The sequence below is a fragment of the Diprion similis genome, chromosome 2, assembly GCF_021155765.1.
Source record: "Diprion similis isolate iyDipSimi1 chromosome 2, iyDipSimi1.1, whole genome shotgun sequence".
Lineage (NCBI taxonomy): Eukaryota > Metazoa > Arthropoda > Insecta > Hymenoptera > Diprionidae > Diprion > Diprion similis.
The window spans coordinates 4,140,984-4,163,662 of record NC_060106.1 but is presented as its reverse complement, the minus strand read 5'-3'; the positions used below and the strand labels follow the sequence as shown (position 1 = coordinate 4,163,662).

At 40.9% G+C, this 22,679-nt stretch overlaps 1 protein-coding gene across 1 annotated transcript; it reads right to left on the bottom strand.

Moving 5' to 3' along the window:
- Positions 1–1,547: 1,547 nt before the first annotated feature.
- LOC124413997 lies at positions 1,548–22,663 on the bottom strand. The gene is made up of 4 exons (XM_046894846.1): positions 21,720–22,663; positions 10,690–11,910; positions 3,592–4,338; positions 1,548–3,200 (listed from the first exon to the last, which is right to left on the bottom strand). Exons 1-4 carry the CDS (start codon positions 21,885–21,887, stop codon positions 2,379–2,381), a joined length of 2,958 nt encoding a protein of 985 aa, XP_046750802.1. The 5' UTR covers positions 21,888–22,663; the 3' UTR covers positions 1,548–2,378.
- Between the last annotated feature and the right edge of the window lie 16 nt (positions 22,664–22,679).

The following is a 22,679-nucleotide window of genomic DNA, read 5'->3' as shown; positions in this document are numbered from 1 at the left end:
ATCATCACATTTCGACTGTCACAGTACAATTGCCTCTATCAGAATAGACCCGTGAGTTTGAATGTATCGTTTTTTTTCTACGAGGTTCGAGTTTTTGGTCTTCGTGTCTTCCGTATCTCGACTTTAGATTTATCTTTCTGCTGGTCTTCGCCTTTTTTCATATTCACTCTCAACGATCAAGTTGTTCATTTGCGACGATAACGATTTCATGATCGTTCTATCCCGCGGCTATCCGATCTATCTAAACGTCATGCCGCGTCGGTAAAAGTGCAGCATTCGAAATATTAATCCGGCAGTTCTTCTAACAGCAGTCTTGTTACTAATGGCGTCCGTCCACCCAAGTATTCCAACGAATATCGTTGGTGGGCGTAGACACTGTGCGTACGGATTAAGGTACAGCATTCTTTACCTACACGCATTCGTGGCTATAGCAGCATACATGCACGATACATGCAAATGTCTACTCATTCCCGCGCCACACGCTTCAAGTGCCATACGATAATTACCGTAATTGTATTGTGACGCTGTCAAGTACCAAGCCATGTCATATCCGAGAGTCTGAATTGCCAAGGATTGGTACTCTCAGTTCCCGAGGTGATGGACAAGCGGTCACCGATTTACACGATGTGGTTTTTGATTCCGGTTTGAGGTATGAATTGCGCCATTTAACATTAGCAATGCCCCTGCATAGATTATGCCCACGTAGACACGTTACGCGTACACTTCCTTAACTCCCGACAATAAATACTCCGGCAGTTCAGTTGTGAGCTCCGATGCTGGATGCACTTTACCTGTGGTGGTGATAGTTTTCACCGTCGCATCGTACTCATCTTATGGACCATACTCGCTACCGTAATCTGATACACCTGGAAACGTCTGCACGTTACGCTTCGTCTGCAGTAAAGCAGGAATCCTACGTTACTCTGGTGTATTCCACGTTCAATTCTATTTGTATCTTATTATACCTGCCCACCATTCCGACTCGAGATGCTGTTTAGATTCCGGATTGAAATCGAGGCCTCGTGTATCTACGATTTATTATTATGTATGTATTTCATTTGCTACGAACGACTCTCTGCCCTATCATTATCATCATCATCGTCATTATCGTCGTCACTGGCAGCATCCTCGACACCTTCTCGGTACCATTCTTATTACTTTATATCCATCTGTATATGTGTATGTGCAGCGGTAACATTTCTTCAGCAAGATATAAACATTGCTACGATCGTCCACAGTTTACTGTTTGTGGTGTTTTTATTCCCCGTGCGACGTGCTGCGAGTTAAAAGTGAAGAAATAATGTCTGGATTGTGCAGGGTACTGTAACATGATCTCATCTTGTTGGTACTCCGTTCTAAACCTTCTCGAAATTGATTACTAACTTATATTTACGTTTCTCTTACCTTGACTTGTACAATTATTTATGATATAAAAAAAAAACTATTAGATTAACCTACAATCTTGAGGATCGGGATGAACGGGAATCTCCGTTTGTGGATGTATATTGTTTGATTATCTTTTTTGAAATAAACTTTTTTTTATTATCAACGTTGCGTATGAAACGTCTGTGTGGATGGTTTGATTGAAATATATTAAAATTTGCTTGGAATATAATATATTACATAATTTGCACAATTCATACATCTTACAGCTATACTTATACACGGACTGTACATGGTAATATATATATATATTAGTATATATCTATAATTTAAATAATCGTCATATCGTTGATTCGAAACGATGTGCCGAACATGTCTGTGTAATTATCGTTACGTTTTGTGATTCCCAGTAACGTGACATACATAATAAATAGCCTCCTATGTTGCAGGAATCGGGTAAATTTTTCGCAACCCGTGAATCATACTCTGAAGATATAGTTAAATTTGTAACGTATCTCTAGGTAAAGTTAATTTTGACTTTGTGAATCTGACTTTCGAAGACACATCAAAGAAAAGAATATTGCATCAATCGGATCATGCTCACAGCTTGCAGGCGTGAGTTTATCGTGATATCTTACCATACGAACTGTGAGAAAGTGAGTTATCGAGAAACGCGAGCATCGTGTTGAGAAGGCGACACTGAGACGAAATTTATGACTCATGACCTTCCTTACGGTAATTTGAAATCGAAGGTGATTCTCGAATTTCGATCTCTTCATTGTCCCGCTCGTACATGTAGTAGGATTACTCGCGGTCATGATAATGAAATATCTACCTAATTTTTGTATGTTACATATACATACAATTCCTATTATTTTCAAACAAGTATACCTATAAAATGATTTAGGACGGATGTTGAAACTGGATTGCGGATTTCAAAGGAGTACCGTAAACCACGATGTAAGATCAATCACCGTTTTCAAAAATCACTACGTTTAAGTAATCTCTAACGGTAAGCTCCTAGAGGATAACGGTGTTAGGACGCTAGATTCTTGGTCAGAGTTAGGCGGTGTAAGATCGGCTGATGGCGTTCTTGGATCGACGCCATTTAAGGTAGTGAGAGCTGATTTGATTTCCCGTGAACTTTGACCAGCACCTCCGTCGGCGGTGGGACTGACTTGATTAGAATTCGGATTATTTACCGCGCACTTTTTGAAGTGCGTCCGCATGTTGCTGCTCTGCGAAAACCTGAGGCCGCAGTTCGGACATGAATACGGTTTGGTACCGGTGTGGTAATTCAGGTGAGTTTTGAGGTGATGCTTCTTGGTGAACGCTTTGGAGCACAGGGTGCATTGGTAAGGCTTCAGTCCGGAGTGCAATCTGGTGTGCAAGGTCATGTTGGACCTGTCGGCGAAGGCCTTGTGACAAACTTGACACTGGTACGGTCTCTCCCCGGAGTGAGTGCGCAAGTGTTGTTTCAATAGCATTTTCCTCGAGAAGGCTTTGCCACACTGCTCACATTGGTGTGGCTTCACGCCCGTGTGAATCCTCACGTGCATGTTGTACGCCACTCTCTGATTGAAGCTCTTCCCGCATTCACCGCACGCGTACTCCTTACGATTCCTATGGATTTTCATATGCGAACTCAAGTATCCTCTATCGTTAAAGTACTTTCCGCACTCGGGGCAAGTTGCTGCGAACTCTCTGGTGCCCTCGTGGACGCTACGATGATATTTATAGTTGCGCAGCTGGGAGAACTGCTTGCCGCAGTCCGAACACTGGAAAGGTTTCTCGCCGGAGTGGGTACGTGCGTGAACCTGAAACAGGCAATGAGCAGGCTCCTATAGTCATCACGCGATAACACACAAGTGCTTTGTTCGTCAGATGGGGGAATAATGGACAGAGAGAGAATCGTTGAAAATTTCACCACGTACGGTGTGTATACTCAGATGATAGACGTCTTAGAAACAGCAGAAAATATGTGTCCCGTCGGTAAACATTTCAAGCGGCTATAAAAGAATTGCGCTCTTACTTAGCATAGCAGTCGACACACCTCGTATACCCTTAACTATCGACAAATTCATATTTTCATAATTGAATGGATTCGATTCGCCTTCCGAAGGCTGAATACGCGACTGACAACAAGAGCTACTACCATTGACTGCTGCCCGTGCATATGGGTTCACTTTATCAATTTATCAAACTCACTTTCAAAGAGGCTCTCGTGACAAAGGTTTTTCCGCACTGTTCGCAGCGGTGATCGTCGACGGTAAGCTGGGATTCCGTAATACCGCGACCTTGTCCTCCGTCAGCGACCGAGGGATTGTTATTATTCGAGTCACTTTGATCAATCGAATTGCTGATCTTTTCTCCCAGAGTGCAGAAGGTTCGTGGTTCCTCTTCAACGCTCATGGTTAAATTTGTGGAGTGATTAGTTTGCGGTTCGTTGTCCCTCATGGAATCGCAAAGCCGGCTGACCGGATGAGATAGTTCCGGTTTACCGTTGGGTGGTAGAGAAGTTTGACTAACTTCGACGGTTGGACGGGGTTGGACGGTTGGTAGGGTGATGGGAATCCCGGCTGTGAGACCTGGCACTGGGGTGGGATGTATGGGAACACATGGAGGCGGCAGCGTAGATGGAGAGTTTTGATTCTGGTAGTAAGTCGGGTTGACCCCGAAACTGACCGGAGACGGTCTGATTGGCTGAGGGCCAGGGAAGAGCATTTGCGCTCTGTAGAATTCCTCCAATTTCCTCTCTTTCAATCGCAGCAGCTCGATTTCGTTCGGATACGGGATATTCGTAGTGTTAGGAACCTCAAAAGCTGGAAACCCGTTGGTGCTCTCAACCGGCCTAGGGTACTGATCGTTTACGACGGGCTGACATCCTGGAGGTATTGCTGGTTCTATTCGGGTTACCTCCGACGACAAGAGCCGCTGCAATCTTCCATTTGGCTCCTAAAACATGACATTACCATAATTGATAGTAGAAAGGAGAGACGCCGAGAAACAAAATACTCAGAACACTACTACTGGTTCCGAATTTACAGTGCAGAGGATCTCCCGTAAGACAAGTACCGTTAACCGTTTGAATAGAATTGATGCGTAGAGATTAGGCATAGTTTTTCACCGCCCAGGTCTTCTCTTTGACCTAACCGGTCTAGCGTGCCTCTTTCGTCGAACTAACTGTTTTTTCTTCCTCCGTTTTCATACTGAAAAATTCCATGAATGAATGTTGTGCACTCACAACTGTGCCAAGCACTGCAGTTCAGTTTTCGTTGAAGAGCACTCAATTATACCTCTTATACAGGCCTATAACCTATAACACTTATGCAAACCTACACAGGTTTTCACTGTGTTAACCCAAATGCTTGCTTACTTATATGGTCGGTTACTACATCTATCGTATATGTATACTACTTTGTAGGCATAAGTAATTGTTTACGTTTCAATCTCCCAAACATCTCTATCAAAGAAATCCTTTTCGCATTTCGAGGTCTTCAGAAATTTCGATTATTAATTAACGTGAATGCGTTAACCAGCTCTGAGAGAAGTGTGAGTCTAATGGTAATTGCTACAAGTAAGCAGGGGCACGCGGTATAAAGCACACCTTGATAAACACTGATCACAGTGAATCTGATTAGCACCTTGGAATTTTTATAGTAGCATTGATGATAGCATTTTCTAGGACAAACGAGATTTATGAATAAGCGTTACCATGATGCGGGAGGTGATTATTCAATGATTAGCCACGGCGCTGAACCATAATGGGTATAATACTTTGTTATTCCGAAGTCTGAATTACGTCAACCTACTCAGGTGGTCATCAAGTAGGTATCTGAAATATATCGTGGGCGGATGTTATACTCTCTGCGATTCAAATAACGGAATATAAAAACTGGGTGGTCAGAAAAAATTAACGTTAAGATGGAGCCACAAATCATCGGTAACATTTTCATTGGTTTACTTGACTAACCGACTAATTTAGTTATTACAAATCATGTAACGTCACGCGCAAATTCTAATTATGATAGTTGATTTTATTTCCGAATCATCAAACGAGTTTTTTTTTGAGTCCATTTATACTCTTAACCCTACGCGGATCATATGGGTCTTTTCGACCCAATGTAAAGTATTGTATTCGAAAACCTTGCTGTTTAAAACGTTTTATTAAAAAATAAAACCAATGTGACGACTATAACAACTATGAAACCTTAAAGTAGAATCAATGTAGGGTATTTCAGAATTTTTTCAGATTTTTTTCTCCCCAAATACGTGAGATTTAAGCGGCAGGAGGAAAACGAACCGTAAAAGCCTGGGTGCCATGGAAAAATATATGATCCGTACAGGGTTAAGGAAGAATCAGTGGCATAGTGATTCTAATGAGACTACAAGTCATTTCGAAACTACTTCCTGCTAATTATTCGATAATAACTAGGTATAATCGATGCCAGATGAAACGTTACAGTCAACCAACGCCCAACGATTTTGCATAGTCAACTAAAACAGTTACCATCCATCAGCTAGATTCTTAATTATCATTCGACAGCACTTTACCAAGACCTGACAACCCATTACATTTCATCTTTCGAAGCGGGAATCGTTTTTATACGTCTCGAACGTTTTTTTCTTTATCAGACCTCAAGGATATGAAAGTCGATCACAAGATCGCGACAGACTCTTGGTAACTTGTGGACGGATGAAAAGAATTTTTTTACAAAAATGAAAATTATATTTGGTGACGACTGTATATCGTCCCGGTACTTTAATTGGATTCTTTCAGTACCGAACTAAACGGTCAGATCTGTGTGTTAACATGTTTCGCATTAGAAAGCTGCTTTGGAAAACAATGTCAACGAACGGTAATCCACCAAAAGGTTTTTAAAGTTTCGTCAGTATTAAAATCTTCTGATTTTCAAAATAACATAAAAGTCATCGGCCGATAGTTACATTTTTATCTTACTTGCGTACGATGATCGCGAGTAGCGTTCTATCTTTACCGGTCCACACAGCAGCGTCTGTGTTCCACGTGGATTACTTTTATGAATATCTGCTGTCAGAGGCATGGTCATACGTTATCTGATTCAGCCCCTGGCGTTCAGATTGTGGCGCCCGATAATTCCTCGCGTGACTACCTCAAAACTTCATCTAATTTACCTAGTCACTATTCTATCCGTTCACTGTGCATAACCTGTAATAAGGTCATGAGCTAATGTGACTTCGTCTTCTTGGCACTGACCGTGAACCATATATTACAGCCAAATAATCAACGATGTTACCTATCTACTAGTCAAACAGCTTAGACCACGGCAATATACTTTGATACTTACCATGCGGGAGTCCGAGTCTGATGCCCTGCGGTATAGGCACGTGATATTTACATCGCCACACCTCGAGAGTACTCCTCGAATGTTTGAAGAATTCGGAAATTAATCACATTTGGAAGTCATTAACGACGACTCTACATACCTCTTACTACAGTCTGCAAATATCTCTCAAAGTATGTACCGTTTACTCATTCCTGGAAGTTCAGCTACCAGCTTCGCTTGAGCTTCGAATCCCCTTTTTACTCCGGTTGAACTACTGCAAGTACGAATGACTGCTGACCTTAGAAACATGGGTAACCGTTTATACGAGCATGCACGGAACTGGGGAGCAGCTCTTCTTCGTATGTCGTATTCTAGTTTTCGCTGGAGGCGACTCCGTACCTTTCTTAATCGCGTGAATTGCACCAAGACAAGTTCCTCAGGGTCGCCCTAACGGTTAGGTTAACTCACAATCAGTTATCCAACCTGCGTGGTCTTTCTCACCAAGCCACTCGTAGGTGACCCGCCTGATCGGGAACAGGTGTATGGTAACCTGTTACCTGGGTTAGATTTAATGCCTCTTGCAGGAGAAATAACTTAGGTGCTATATTTAGTGAATTTCAATCATCACTTTGACCGTATGTTGATAACTTAATCATAACTTTGGTTGGATCGAGCTCGACCTACCAGGTTGCCAGCAGCGTCTGATTTTTAACTCTTTTCAGAACTCGGGGTGAACTCTTAATCGTTGACATATTTTAAGACCATATACGAATATTGAGCACTTAAATTGTGGGAATGCATATTAATGATAATTTTCAGGATAGCGGTGTAGCTCATTGGAATTTCAAATATATAAAATAATTTAAGTCGACGATTCTGGTTTCGCCAGAGAGTATTTCATTTCTAAAGCTGTTTTACAACCATACCGTATATCTCGTTTTGATACCGTTATCACTTTTTGCGTAGACAACATTTATGCTGTATTTAATACACGACTTTCATTTTGTCTTGTACTTCGGTATGAATAACACGATGTGTATAATGCTCGCATGGATTTTTATGTAAAAGAACATGTCTATAACGCAGCATAAGTTTGATGGTTGTACCAGTGCCATATATTCTGTGAGAAGACTTCATGCCACCGACTCTTCAAGCCGTATCAATTTCATTTACAACTGATAACCACTCTCTTCATCGCATGTTTAAATTTGCATTTTACAATTTCGCGTTCAATAAGGAATCTGACAAGACGTTTGTTTACCATCGACTACTTGAAATGGTCGTGTATAACAGCTGAAGAGGTGTTGACGATGAAGCTGTAAAAACTTGTAGCCACGCTTCTCTGGTTGCAAACCGATAATCGTAGAGTAACCAAGTTTTTCGGTAACCGCAAGCGTTTCATAATTCGAAAGTGAGAAAACCCCCATAAATACACACTACAGCCGCACTGAAGTTACAAAAATGATAGTCAGTGCTTGCAAAGTTGTAAAGGTATATAGACAGCCTGACATGATTCAAAAGTGTCTAGAATAGTTTTCAGCTTCGGATTATATTGGTTTAATGCTTTTTTAAAAGTTCTATTCCATTTTTTTATGGCCATCTTTCCAGAAAGGATTATTATTCACTTTAGCCGATGCGAATTGATCGCAAATATGGTTCTGTGAGAGCCCAATTTTTTTTTTTTACACAGAAAGTACTTACAAGTCAATCTATCACGTCATTTCCAAAACCGATAAAATACCCGCAGGTATAAGCGTATTTAAATCGTCAATTTTCAAACGTTTTGTACAAGTGCAGAAACCATATATACATAGTTTTTAAATGCCTGTGACCGCATTTAGTTTAATACTTTTACACGTGGGAATAGTTACTATTAGAGAGAAAGACAAACACGCCTTGATTTATCAATATAACTGGAAACAACAGAAATTACTACCGCTTGCAAAATGATGTTTTAAACGTGAACCGTAGAAAACGTTGCTCAAATTACTGCACACATTTCTAGTGCAAGTATATGTTTAACCCAATTATTAAATCGGGTTAAGAGATTACATCGTTAACTTGTATGAATAATGATGTGATTTTAACGATTCGAATAAAATTTATGTGTGAAGTTTAGCAAATTTTCCAAATTTGCACATTAATTTACCACAAACCTTACGTCTGTGTATTTTACTGCTTATACGCGATCAGTCGAGCTACTGAAAATTATTGTAGTTTGCATGCGCATTTCATAAGGGAAATGCCAAGTAGTCTAAAGGTATGGCGACAAACCAGCAAGAGTGATGTAATTACTCCATTAACCATCGACGTGAATTCACCATCGTTGATAAAAAAAAACCTCATAACAAGCCAGGATTCAGTATTTCGGTTGATGGATTCCCTTCCAGTGAATTGACTACTTTTTGGAGTCTTTGAAAATTATTGCCTTGGCGAAAGTAATAAAAGGAAAGCCGTTTGTACGGATTATAACTGATTACCAAGAATTAAGGTATTACATATCTCCGCCTCGTTAACGCAAATCAATCTCACGTAATTTTAATGCTCATTCCAACAAATTATCCCTGAAGTCACATATAACGTTATACGGTCTGGTAGTGTAATTCCTAACAAGTAAAAACGGAAGAACGCAACGCACTGTGTGGGTATACGTCATATCTTGTTGCACCAGACGCTTGGCTCTGTGCGCACTTAATTGACTCGCATGAATTATTGTAATTTATTCATTGCCCATGGCACACAATAGCTGACTGGCTGTGCACTTCATCATGGTCGGTACTCGCACACCGAGTGATGCATGCGTACGAGTCACGCGGCGATTCTCTGTCTTTCGCGAACAGAGTTATATACAATCTAGCATATGACAAATGGTTATTATTCAAACGAATTTAGTAGCCACCATTTCATTGTCATTGATCAATGTGTTTTTTTCTTCTTCTTTTTCCTACTACTTCTTTTTATATTAGCTACTGAATTCCAATTATTTCTCGAACGACAATGATACAATGGGCACAGTATTTAATACTTATTAATATTCCATACACATTCATGTTTGGTTTTACAGTGGCGGATTATCGTTTTTTGGTTAACCTCGCGCTCACCGCCTAGAAACATCAGCAAGAATAGATTTCAACATTCGTACGATCGCACTAAGAATTACAGATTTCGTGCTGAACGATTGTATACCTACTTTTTTGTTGAAGGAAACTGCGAGATGAACTTTGATGATGTCTCTTATAAGTTTTAACTTGCAGTCTCTTATTTCTATCGTGAATTTCATTGGTCAGAGCAAAGGCCGTGGCTAATAGATAATTGATAATTTTATCGTATGGCTGGAACCGATTTTACGCTTGTTTCCAATTTGAGCTCCTTGGATACCTTTTCAAGAAACACACAGTGGTTTACCGACCGTTTGACTTTTTCACATCACGATATTGAAATCCGAAGCCGATGAATACATGAGAATTAAGTGTGTACGACAACTATGGAAGTATCGAAATTGGTTAGCTAAGGTTATAAGGGATTAATTCGAGACCTGCGTGTCAAACGAAATATGTGAAACTACAGTACCTACAAAATAAGTTAATTATAACAAAATAGAAACGAATGTAGGGATCGTCTCAGATAACGCCGATGAATCCTTTCGTCTTGCGTCCCTGCATCATTATTTCAGGCATGGGAAACCTTTAGCGTGTCCCTAAACTTCACAATGAATTGTACCAGTAGTACCTACTACGTAGAGCGTCTGTTCTCACCAGTATCTAACGATCTATACTAGCTATGTATCTCCCCATCGCAAACAGTTAACAAAAGAAACGAACTTTTCAAGAGCAGTAAAAAACAACATTGGCAAAGTTTATTACCTCGTGCAGGGATATTCAATTTTACTGAAAATTGCTAAAATTACGTTGAACGCTTCCATGGATTTACGAGCATAGAAATGCCTGAAGCATGAAAAATTGAATAGCATATACAAAGAAAGCATGTAATATAAACTTACACAATTGCCAGTATGATTCTGAACCATCACTATCGGTTGTATCTTCGGGGAATGATGGGGTCTTGTCAGTTGCCGCCACGGGGAAGCCGTGACGTGATTAGCCACGTGTTTCCTGGGTGGTCTCCACTTGCAACAGGCATCTCTGCATACGGTGCCTTGTTCACCTGGAACGTAGCCAAACTTCCCGATGGTCGGAGACTCCGCATGTCCGGATTCATGCAACGAAGGGACCCTGAGATCGAACAAGCTCTCCAAATTTTTACTCGGAGATCCGTGACTTTTTTCACCTGACATCGGGAACGATGGTCTATCTTTTTCACCGTGCAACGAAACTCTCCTCGTGTCAGTCAATTGCGTTGAGCGTGTCACCTGCCGGTCAGTTGTCGTGAAGGATCCTTTTGCCGTCGTATAATTGGTCGAACAATTCGCCACGTTTTCAACACCCGTAAGTCGTTCTCCAAACCTGGAAGCTCGGACATTATCGTCAACTTCAGTTAGGACTTGGTGCACATCAGTGTTCCTCGATATCTTGCACAGGTTCATGGCAGTCGCTTCTGCTGGACAGCCGTCCGCCGGCCTGACAACGGCTTCCGGATGTCCTTTCGGCGAGCCTGTCATGGCGGGTGACATCTTCTCTACTTCGGATTGCCCGTTCCTTTTCTGAATTGACTCAAGGTCGAGCTTCGGGTCCAAGCCGTATCTCGTATCGAGTTGCGCGTCTGGTTTGTCCGGTCGTTTCGATGCGAAGTTTTCACTGCGAACGTCTGGACTTTTTGGGTGGTTTGTTTCTATCTTGGAATCTTGAGGAGGGTAGATTTTCGGGTTTTCCGAAACCTCGTGGGACTTGACGTAGCGGTGACGCCCCGCATCGTATAAGGAGTTGTACGAGTGGATATTCGTTTCGTGTTGCTGAAACCAGTCTCTGTACGAAAGCAGAGGGTATTGATGACATTGAAGATAAGTCGTGTTCAACTTCACGTCTTTTATATCTTCCGGTTTACAGTCATCCGTGCACGTCATCATTTCCGGCAGCGGAGGGAGGTTGACGCGAAGCGTTTGCGCCGCCCTCAAAAACGCGTCTAATCTCGGTCTCGCTATGGCCGCGTTTCCCGTGTAGATCAGACCCAAAATTGCCGCCAATTCAGGTCCTTCCACTTCGGCCAGTATTACTGTTATTGGCTCGCACAATCCTGCCGATTTGCTGTGCGCTAGCAAGACCTCCTGAAACAGAGAATGCGATGTTAAATCACACATCGTTTTTTTAATGCATTATAAATCAGCCCGATGTTGCCGATCGATCGAACGAACAACATACAAGCATGCATATTGCATTGCTGCATGGTTTATGGTAATAAAAAAGTAGCGACCGATTTTTTGGCACGATATAGTCTACAGTCTTTAATCTAATAAAGCAGCGGAAGGTGCTCGAAAGAATGAAAAATTGTTCCGGGAAGAAATGTCTCGAGCTATTTACAATTAGAGTCTGCGAATAGATCGGCGCGGCGGGAGGTGCGTCGTTCTTGCAGCAAACGCTACCGTCTTTGATGTTGAATTATAATTTTTTATCTTTCAGTTATTGTTTTTGTTTCCATCTTCTCAGATGCGCATGTACATTTCTCGTGAGAAAAATGTACTAGATTTAACATCTGTATGCGATGCAGTCACCGCATGCTCACAGATTATATCTCGAACTATAAATCCGAGGACACGACAAACTTACATGTATATCGTTTTCTCGTTTCGCTTTTGGCATACCCAACGGCTTTTGTACTGTGGTTCCATGCTGGCCTGTTGAAGAGTTAAGGATAAAGAACCCTTGAGTCCAGGCAATGGACATTCCTTTTTCGTATTACGAGGATCAGGGATCCGTTAAATCGAATTCGGTTACGCTAGGTCTGGACCGGTACATTTACAAATCGGTTACATCTGCCAATACATGGAGGCTCTGAAGGATGATTCAATAATGTCGTTGCTTCACTCCGAAAAAAAGGATAATTTGCTGTCGCCGCAGAAGATGAGGCTCTAGACGTAGTGTGAACGAAAAAATGCAAGTTAGGTTGATTCTTTGCACTTTGTTGTCAAATGAGAACAACATCTCTGAAGGTACTGATTACTCAACCCAAGTGAGCGTGGAAATGTGGGACAAAAGTTTCCGTGTCCCCAGCTGCGAGGACTGAGGAGATATTTCTGTTAGTTATCGATGTTCCGTCGTCAAAGAGTAGAAACAGAGATCATTTTCACCAGAGAGAAACACAAGTCCCACATTGTAATATATTTGTAGATAGTGTATCGTTCAGAGCGTGACTCGTTCCAAGACCGCTATTGAAGGTGAGATTTGAACCCTAATGATATACGGAAGTGCGCGTACGGTAATCAACGGTTCAAATAATTAAGAGTGTTGTTTATGCGGGAAAAAGAGCCTGATAGAAACGATATGACGCTGTAAACTCTACTGCAGGCTGCTCAATTAGGGGATACCACGCTCTTCTGGCATCATTTACACTTCCACAAATTGGGCCAAAAGATTCTGGCTACCACGATCTAACCAAAGATTTATTCAATTGGTGTTGGCAATTTATTAGTTCTTCAACCCACGTTGAAAGACTTGGTTACCTGTACAGAACACGAGTTAAATTGTCAGTCAAAAACCTTTCGTTACCTTAGATAAATCGTCAGAAACTGGTCGAGTGATGTCCTCAGTTTTAACATGCATTGAAATGTACGGGAAGAATTCATTCATCATCATATAACTCTAGCAACCGGCATATAAAAAAATGGAGATCGATTTCATGTTTTAATATAGCGTTTCATACGTTTTATCAGAATCACAGTCTTGGGATGTTAAAAAGTAATGATCTAAACGGAATTCGTTTTATTTCTTCCACAAGCCAGGTCTGAGAGCAGAATTACTTTTCGAAAATGTCCGTAAGAAATACGGAAAATCTCGCCTTTTAGATCAATGAAGAAGCGACATGATCATGAGCGATCTTCGATGTATAAATAACTTCTGTGAGCAGCAAATTTCTTGCGGAAGATCAGCGAGACTGCCGTTGGGAGACGATGATCGTAAAAGGCCAGGTCATTGCCACGGTGACCATAAGTTACCGTAAATCGCAAAGCTCAATGGTTGCGTTTCCCCGACCGGCGTTCTCCTTCTTGGATGCTTATTAAACTCATTAAATGTGAAACTGATAGATCTCTTGAAATCTGGCTAGCGTTTTGTGCCATGTGCTGTAGTACTTGCCCCGAGGAAGTACGACATCTCAGTCTTTGCTGGAACTTATAGCTGTATTATAATTGAAGCCAGCATGTCAGACAAGCTTCTAATTTATCTCCCAGCGATTATTTTTGTTACACCCATTTTAATCTCACGTTACACCTACCTGTAATCCGTATATATCATGATGTTTGTCAAATTTTTCACGAATCTTAAGGCTAGATATGGTGGATGATTACATGTTTGCCACGGTGGTAGGGTTTGACCCTATCCTTTAGCCGAGATTTATGAACCTGATCTATCAATCATTCGTTTGTAAAAAGTCACCGTTCACCATATCCTGCCGGCAATGTTATCGTCATTCCTTGGACACAGTATTTTGCATTTTCGAACTTTCAGAAATGTATACGGTGATATTAGAACATGAGTAAGTCCCCAATAATAAATGCAAGTTTATGTGAGTAGTGAAATAACGCAAACATTACAGTCAGATTAGTTATGCTTCACCTTACTCCTAATGTTTACTTTTACCAATCTGGCATTGCGTGTCTATGCATTAATAAGCTCGCTGCTCGCCACTAACGCGTGGTTCTCATTGTCAATCCGCGAAAAAAAGGAAGAGGAAAGGAAAAAACGAAATAAGGTCATCATAAAAACTGTGAAATCGCTACGTAACGATGCGGGTTTTGCCTTTGAAAGATTTATGGATCCTAACGACGTCCTGAGCATACACTAATGCGTTTTTGGTTGCGTATTTTTTTATGCCCACCATCGAAATATTTGGATAACACCATTTTTTGCTCACATGCTTATACCATCTTAGACTACGGCGTTGTAGAGACGTTAAAGAGGTCTGGGTTAAATTTGGTGGTGGTAAAATGTGACAACTTGATGAAAAAAAAGGCAAGAAAGAAAACTCGAATCGTGATAGCTGGGCGAACGTCCGAGTTCTAACATAGTAATGGCACATTAACAACGACGTCAATAACGCGCTGAATTGCCTGGATACAGTTATAGTTCTTGTAGACGGTGAACCGGAGAGCAGAGATTCTCGTGTGGGAAAGATGCTGGGACTGAGATATAACCGTATTGCTGCAACTTTCCTGAATTATGCAGGAGATTATATTATTGAGACCTGACTTCTGCGTAGAGCAACGGGCATGATAGTCCGGTCACGATGTGGCGTTTTACGTCTATTGACGTGCATACGTACGTACGTACGATGATACTTACTACAGTGTATGGATCCATGCCCGTGATGTGCAAAGCCCAGTACATGATCATCGGCCATTTGTTGCGTAACTTTACACCTTTTATACAAGTTTGTATAGGCGCTAACCGACAGAGCAACAAATAAACAATGAGAAAATAAAAAGAAGCGAACCAAGTGTGTCTGAGCAAGCATTCGAACGCTGCACAGAAATATGGCGATTTAATTATACACATCAATAGTACGTGCCTTTGGACCATGCTACACGATCATAATGAAGTAGCTCACAGCAGGGTATTTACTTCTCATGGTGTTTCTTTTCTTCTCTCTCATCGTCGTCTCATCGTATTTTTATTTTTATTCTTTGCTGTATTTCTTTTACAGAGGAAACTGGCTTGACGGATATATTAGGCTTGCCTTCGTGTCGGCAAAACTACAGCAACTCAGCTTCGTTATTCCCATCGAATTCTTTCTAAATGGAGGTCAGGGGTCTCTGGATCCGAAAGCAGGGGCGAAGGGTTACTCGAATACAAAAGGCTAGTATTCATCCGAATCTACTTTTACGATCCAGCAAATGTCAGCGATGCGCACATACGATAACTCAGTAAAATATACAACGAGAAATTAAACAAAATCAGCGCTCTTAATAAACTTCCGTAGAAAGTATTTTTCCTTCTGTAGGTTAGGAACCATACCTACGTAATGCTCGTACGGTTAACCTCTGCATTCATCAATTTTATTCGCGTGATCATAGGCGAAGGCAACTAAACGCGCCCGTCACTCCACGTGACATAGCTGTAATAGCGCAGAGAAAAGGGAACCGTTACACCAATTCTTTACTTGCTTACGTTACGTTATGTTAGACACGAGAGGCGGGGAGATGCCATATTTATTCTCATTGTCAGTTCGCCCATTAAAATGAAACCGATTCCTCATAGGTTCGACCAATATGTGTGCGCTACGTTCCAGAACCAACTGTGAATTGAAATTGGATAATTTCACGCAACACCCCGAAGCCATTTGAAAACATAAGGTAGCCCAGCGGGAGATTCTCAGGTGCTCCGTTTTTGCTCTAACGTCCAGAACAGACGGTCCGAACTTGAAGGACAAGTTCGTTGATTTCGAAAGCAGCCACCAAACGTCTGCGTATAGATAAATTATCGGTCATTCCTGACCTTGGCAAATTGAAAACCATTCGGTTTGGTGCTAGTGTGCCTGATAGATTTCTAAAATAAAAGTCTCGACTTCGTTTTTTTTCAATCTGATTTCTGTTGCATGATAACCTACAATTTTGGAACAGTAGATCGTAAGTACGAGTGCAGTAAATTTTCACCTTCTTATCATCACTTCGAAATTACATACTTTCGAGCCCTTGAGCGGCTCGATATTACCTCCAATGTCAAACTACTCCATAAAAATTTTCGATTAGTAATCGACGCTCGGACATGTATTCAAGTTAAAATTGATATAAATGAGATGAGATTTGATCAAGTTAGTGAAAATTTTGGGTTTTTAAAACATTTGGAGTGAGACTTGAGTACCTGTACAACTCACCATCTGAATAAGATGACTACGTTTCGGTATATATGTATATGTATATGATACTAGGTGAACACACCAAAGCTGTTCGTGTAAGTTAAATAGCGGTCTATAAACAATATTCTTTTTTCAATCACTCTGTAGCAAATTGCATGGGCTTATTGAAATGGTTTGATAAAACCACATAGTTCATTACCGTTTAACTGCTCTTTACTATAACCGTCGTGTCTTCATTGAATAAGCTCATCTTGTTTCTTGCCGCAGGGTCCGTCGTATTGACTATTAATCAACCTTAGATTCGATCGATGAGTTCTAAAATGGGACATCAAACTGTGCCCTGAATATTATTTGGATATTGAATATCGTGATGTTCAAAGCATCGTTTTTGAAACGGTATCGCCATCACTATAATAGCAACGACCTGCACTGGCCAAACATTGTTCTGATTCCGTATCACGCAGACTTTGGGATAGCCGTCCAAGGATACAATAATTACTTTAATAACGAACACCCTCGAGTACTACCGTATGGATGCATCGGAGCATAACAAAGAGGTGCACGATAAGCGACGCGAGGATAATTAATGGCGTTCGGTGACACAAGCTTGGTGGTCTAGCTTGAATTATACACTGGAAAACGAATTCTGAGTTCAAACAAGACTGACTAAATGTAATAAATTTACCAAGATCAATGCAAAGTTTGTTTGATTCGATTTTTCTTTTCTAACACCACGTAAATATCTTCTAAGGAGTATTCACATAATTTTAGGTATTTTGAATCGCTGAAATAATCACTTGGTTCGACTAAAATTTACCCAAATTCAAAAGTTATTATTTGAACCAATTAAATATTTTCGGGATTTCGGAAACCAAACAACCATTGCATTGATTATAGTAAAATTATTAAATAATAAATCAACTAAAAAAATTAGGGAAATCAAGTAAAATGACATGTAATTATAGAAAGCATTTTTTTTTTTCACTGCACATACAAACGCATAGCGTATTTGGTAAACGGAAGCAATCAATTTATATCTGATGAAATAAGGTGCGGTAGACACCAAAATTAATTAGTCATCGTATCGAATCACGCATATGGCATAAGCTTTTTATTCTGTTGACTTTCACAATTTTCCGTGGTGAATAAGATAAATATGAATCACAGTCATCGTTTGCAGGCGTTTTTCTGGCCTCTACGACGAAGACGCAACCAAGTGTCCCAACAAACCGGGATAATCGTTTTGATTTGAAGTGTAAATTATACATTGGCGATTCCATCGTGATGCGCGGTGACATCAAGTGTCAGTGGACTGTGAAATTTTTTACAGCTGTTTCTTAGCCTATTGTCAACTTTGCACGAAACACAAACAATGTTAAATGCTGACCTTGTTTATGAATAAATACACACGTGTTCACTAACCATGTGATTTGCAATTTTTTACCGTTTCAGCTGGGTCTTCGTCGATTTTACTTTCACATGACGAAAATTAGCATTTGCATTAATTGAATATGTCACACGATCTCTATAAATTAACCAGCCTTTCACGAGTATTTATATTTTGCGGTATCATCCCCTCTTTTGAAGCAGATATAAATATGTCATTGGCAATATCGTGCTGACAATGAAAGTATCCAGATATCACGCGTGATCTTTTCTTTGATAAAGTTCATTGAACCTTGCACGACCGTCAATGTTACATGGACTGTGGCGAACAGTTCGATGCTGGTAGCTGATTTCGAACGATAAGTTATTGCACATATGACCGTTTAACGGTGCTCTGTCCAGTTTCATTGGCATTGGTTTTTTGTTGTCTTTTTATCCTTTGCCTACGTATAGTAATATACGTATAAATATCCCGCGCTGGCTATCGTCTACAGGTTATTGAGTGGTCATTGACATCAGATGACAAGTACTGTTTCACACCTGGTTAAATCCATGGTATGAAAAATTTACGATTATATGAAATTCAGTACACTGTGATGAAACCATTGCCCAAATTTCAGCGATTAAGTATCTTCAAATTTATTGCAAATATGCAAATTAATGTTTTTTTTCTCAGTAGACGGTTCGTTGGTGAATGATATCAACTTGAACTTCATTGTATCTTGACTATAAACGAATCAATCATTTCTCTTTTCTTTCTATCCTAATCTTTCGTGTCCATTCATTGACTTCTAGCTCGAGCACACCTGCACAGTCCCAAACAACACTTCGAGTCACATGCATGATGTATTATTCAAATTATGACTGAATGAAAATAAAATTGTACCATAAGCTGTCCTAATTGTATCATATGAATGTTTGATGAATACGATTACAGTTAATTAGGTATCGGCTAAGTCTAGGCGAATTGACCGCTAACGTCCGCAACTTGATTTGAGACTCGGGTACCATTTATTGGTGATTAATTTTGAAATGCTGTCTCGTAACGTACCTCGTAAGTCATAGCCCATCAATGTCGAACTAGCAATATCCACTGCCCAACCTGACCCCAAAACTGGAGAGGCGTTCTAATGACTTGCGAGTTTTGGAGAGAGACTTGCACGAATATGCGATAGGCACATCACATGCTCACTGTGTTCCGCGTTCATTTAGCAACCGATCACAATGTGAGCCACGTATGGAAGATTTATGCTATCGATCTCACTTTTTTGTTCGGTCTTCGGTTGGAAATATTTCGAAGCACGATTAACGGTTACACTAATCCTTCCAAAAGGTGAGACCCGTATGTGTACAGAACGTGCCTATAAATGAAACTTCACTCAATTTATCGGCGTCCAAATCGAACTCCTCGATCGGAAAACGATTTAACGACCGCACGAGGTGCAGCCATTGCGAGTAGAACATTCTTGTTAATTAAAAAATATCTTCCATTTTTAACTGCTGAACTTGAATAGTTTTCTGACAGGTTATCGATTGCCTTAATACACAGAGAAAATTCATTTACACGGGAGGATCATATATGCTTCATAGCAGTCGCGAAATATTATACCTGAACTGTGGAGATTTTTTCTATCACACTTTTTACACGCACTGAGTACAGGCAAAGTATAGATCCTCGTAGTGCAGGTATACCGTATGACTACTATACAGTACGGAAAACTTCCCTGTAAAATTTTCTCCGTGTATAAGATTTAGAAAAAAAAGAAGAATGAAAATGAACGAAGCATGTGACAAACAGTGTGAAAAATATTCGTATCTGATTATTAAACACAAGTTTTGTTTAAGTTTCGACCCATCTGATAAGTGAAGCATACGCCTTATATTATTATACCTATGACGCAGGTGTATAATAATTTGTACTCTGAGTGGGCGAAGAGAGTTTTCTCCAGATAGAATTACCGTTACGACTGTTTGACAGAATGCCTAACAAATCAGACGATTGAACGCAAGTATTAATTGGTGGTTGTAACCAGTTATCAAATTGACATAAATATAGTACTGTTGGAGTATTCATTCCTGAACTTTATGCTCTTTCAAACTGATACACAGATTGTAGGCCTGTGCGTAAATTCGGTTGCGAATGAGATGATTGCTTGGATCAACACGGCTTTATACCTGCAGTCTCATCTCTACGTGACTGGCACTTTTTCATTCAGTATTCAAACGCGAGGTAGCTGGTGATGAATTAAGATATCGCTGAGCTAGTAAAGGGTTTATACGCCTTTTAGACTTAGCACGCGATATATTACCGCTTATCAATTTTCATTGATAGCCAGAGTATAGTGAAAATGATAGTGAAAATCTATAGAGTGATGGGCTTGAATGTCAAAACTGTGCAGAATGGAGATGACCACTGTGGGCTCATTGTCAGTACCAGTGAAGAATGAAGTCGCACGTGGTCGAGTCAAGCTGCGTCCCCATAAAACGGACCGCTTTATGGGGGCCCGGTGGTCATCCATCGATTAACCGTTTTACAGCCGGTTCATGCGGTCGACGTCTAACAATAAGAGTGTTCTGCGCAATTGATATGAACGGAATGTTCGTCACCTTTGGCGGTGAACTAAGGTGTGGCTAATAGTGAGTATTGTTTCGGATAATCCTAAGGTCATCAGATCCCAAGCTGCTGTCAGGTGCTAAGATTTTTCGTTGGACTTTGCACATTGGTCCGGAAAACGAGTCGAGAAGCGGTGAAGTGAAAGAACATATCTGATGTTCAGATATGTTCAACACTATTTTTTACTGTTTTATTCCGGATCTCTTGGATACCGGTTGTATAAGCTAATCTCTTACACGAAGGTGAAATGATCGATCTGTCAAATGTGTAGGTTCATATTCTGACTAGACGTCAGATGAAGTGTTAATATCGAAATTTAATCACTGTGGTCATGTATGCGGAATTCTTACAAGCTCTTGACATTGATTTCTAACGAATTTCTATAACGTTTGGCGAAGACGTCACGTATCAATAACTAGACACCTCAGGGAACTAGATTCTATCAGGTGGTGTACTGGCCAGAACGGGTAATGAAAGAGAAAGAAAAAGAGCGATGGAGAGTCTTGGAGAACTACAAGTCCAAACGCAGTGGCATTTAGAGTTTGGAAGAAGGTGGACCCTCAGCACTCACATGAAACTGATGGTATCCAGAATTGATTGATGTGAATTCAAAACAGCTTGTACTTGTCTCAAACTGATTTGCTGCTCAACGAGATGTGTCCAATCACCCGATATACTTGCAGCAGCAGTCGAACGCCCTGAATTATGCAAAATGTTGTACTCGAATACCAAATGAGTTGAGTCAACTTATTCGTTCCACGTTGCTGCGCGTCTAAAATGTTTGGTATATCAGTCAAGCTACTTGATTTGGTGACATCTCAGGAAAGATTCGGCGTAAATAAAAAAACGTGACCAGCTTAACTGACTTCCCGGTTTACATAAGTTACACATGTTCAAAACCTTCTTCTCAAACCATCGGCGCAACTCACGAATTTCTCCGTGTGTAATTTGATTGAGGATCGTTGAAATTGGAGTAGAAAAACTATATTTGGCGCAGCGTATGATAAAAACGTTGTAACTATGGCACCATGGTGGTATGTGTAAGATGTTGTGAACGAAGAACTCACTTGAAGGTAGGGGCTGGCAGCCGAAAGTACAAGGCGGTGGGCTAGAAATCTCTGACCACCCGGACAGCAGAGGGCAACATCGGCAAATCTTTGGGACACCATAGCTTCCCGAAGGAATTCAGCGACGTCTGGAGCTCTTCCGGACACGCGAATTAGTTCCCCCATCATTGTTACACGGGTCGTGTACAACGCTTGAACACTAGTTATGATTTAATCCAGCTGACAGGAATCTGTCGATGAGTGAAGGTGGCTGGGTATCGTGGATGAGGCCAGACGGTGGCCGGTTCAAAGTCATTTTAAATCCGTTCTTCGGTTCGAACGTTCCAGACTGTAATTTCTAATTGTGATGTATATAGCTCACTTTGAAAAAACAGTAACTTCCAGAAGCTGAGGATGATAAAATAAAAAAACAAAAAAACTAAATACACAGCTGAGCACTGCTTCTAGTTCCCATTAACACAGCCACTGTCAAGTTGACTTCGATTACAGTATCAACATAGACAACACCATCACTATAGCTAATCTGAAAAGTTCAATCGAGCCGCAGTGGTATTTTGACAAATGTAAAGAATCGCTTGTCATTCCTCGATACAGTTTAAGTTATTCTACTTTCCGGTTCAGTCGTCCCTTCACGTTAATCTATGGACAGTAACTCGTCCAGCCATAAGGGTTGCGGCACTTGAAAAGGACATCGCGCACGTGGTACACACACATCGGGTAGAGAGGAGTGTTCAGAACGGAGCGGTGAGCTGGGGATTGAAGTCCCGAAGAGCCGCCAACACGGTATGCCTCGCGACAGGGCAACTGCCACCTGAGTGTACCTACCTCAGGTGAGCAGCAGTCCTCCTCTACTCTTTGCAGCCTCTCTCGGAAACACAAAAAGAACTCCTCCCATATCGGGCCCCCTCTCCACCGCCACTCACCACTACTGGAGTTGGTGTATCTCACGTGCGATACGTA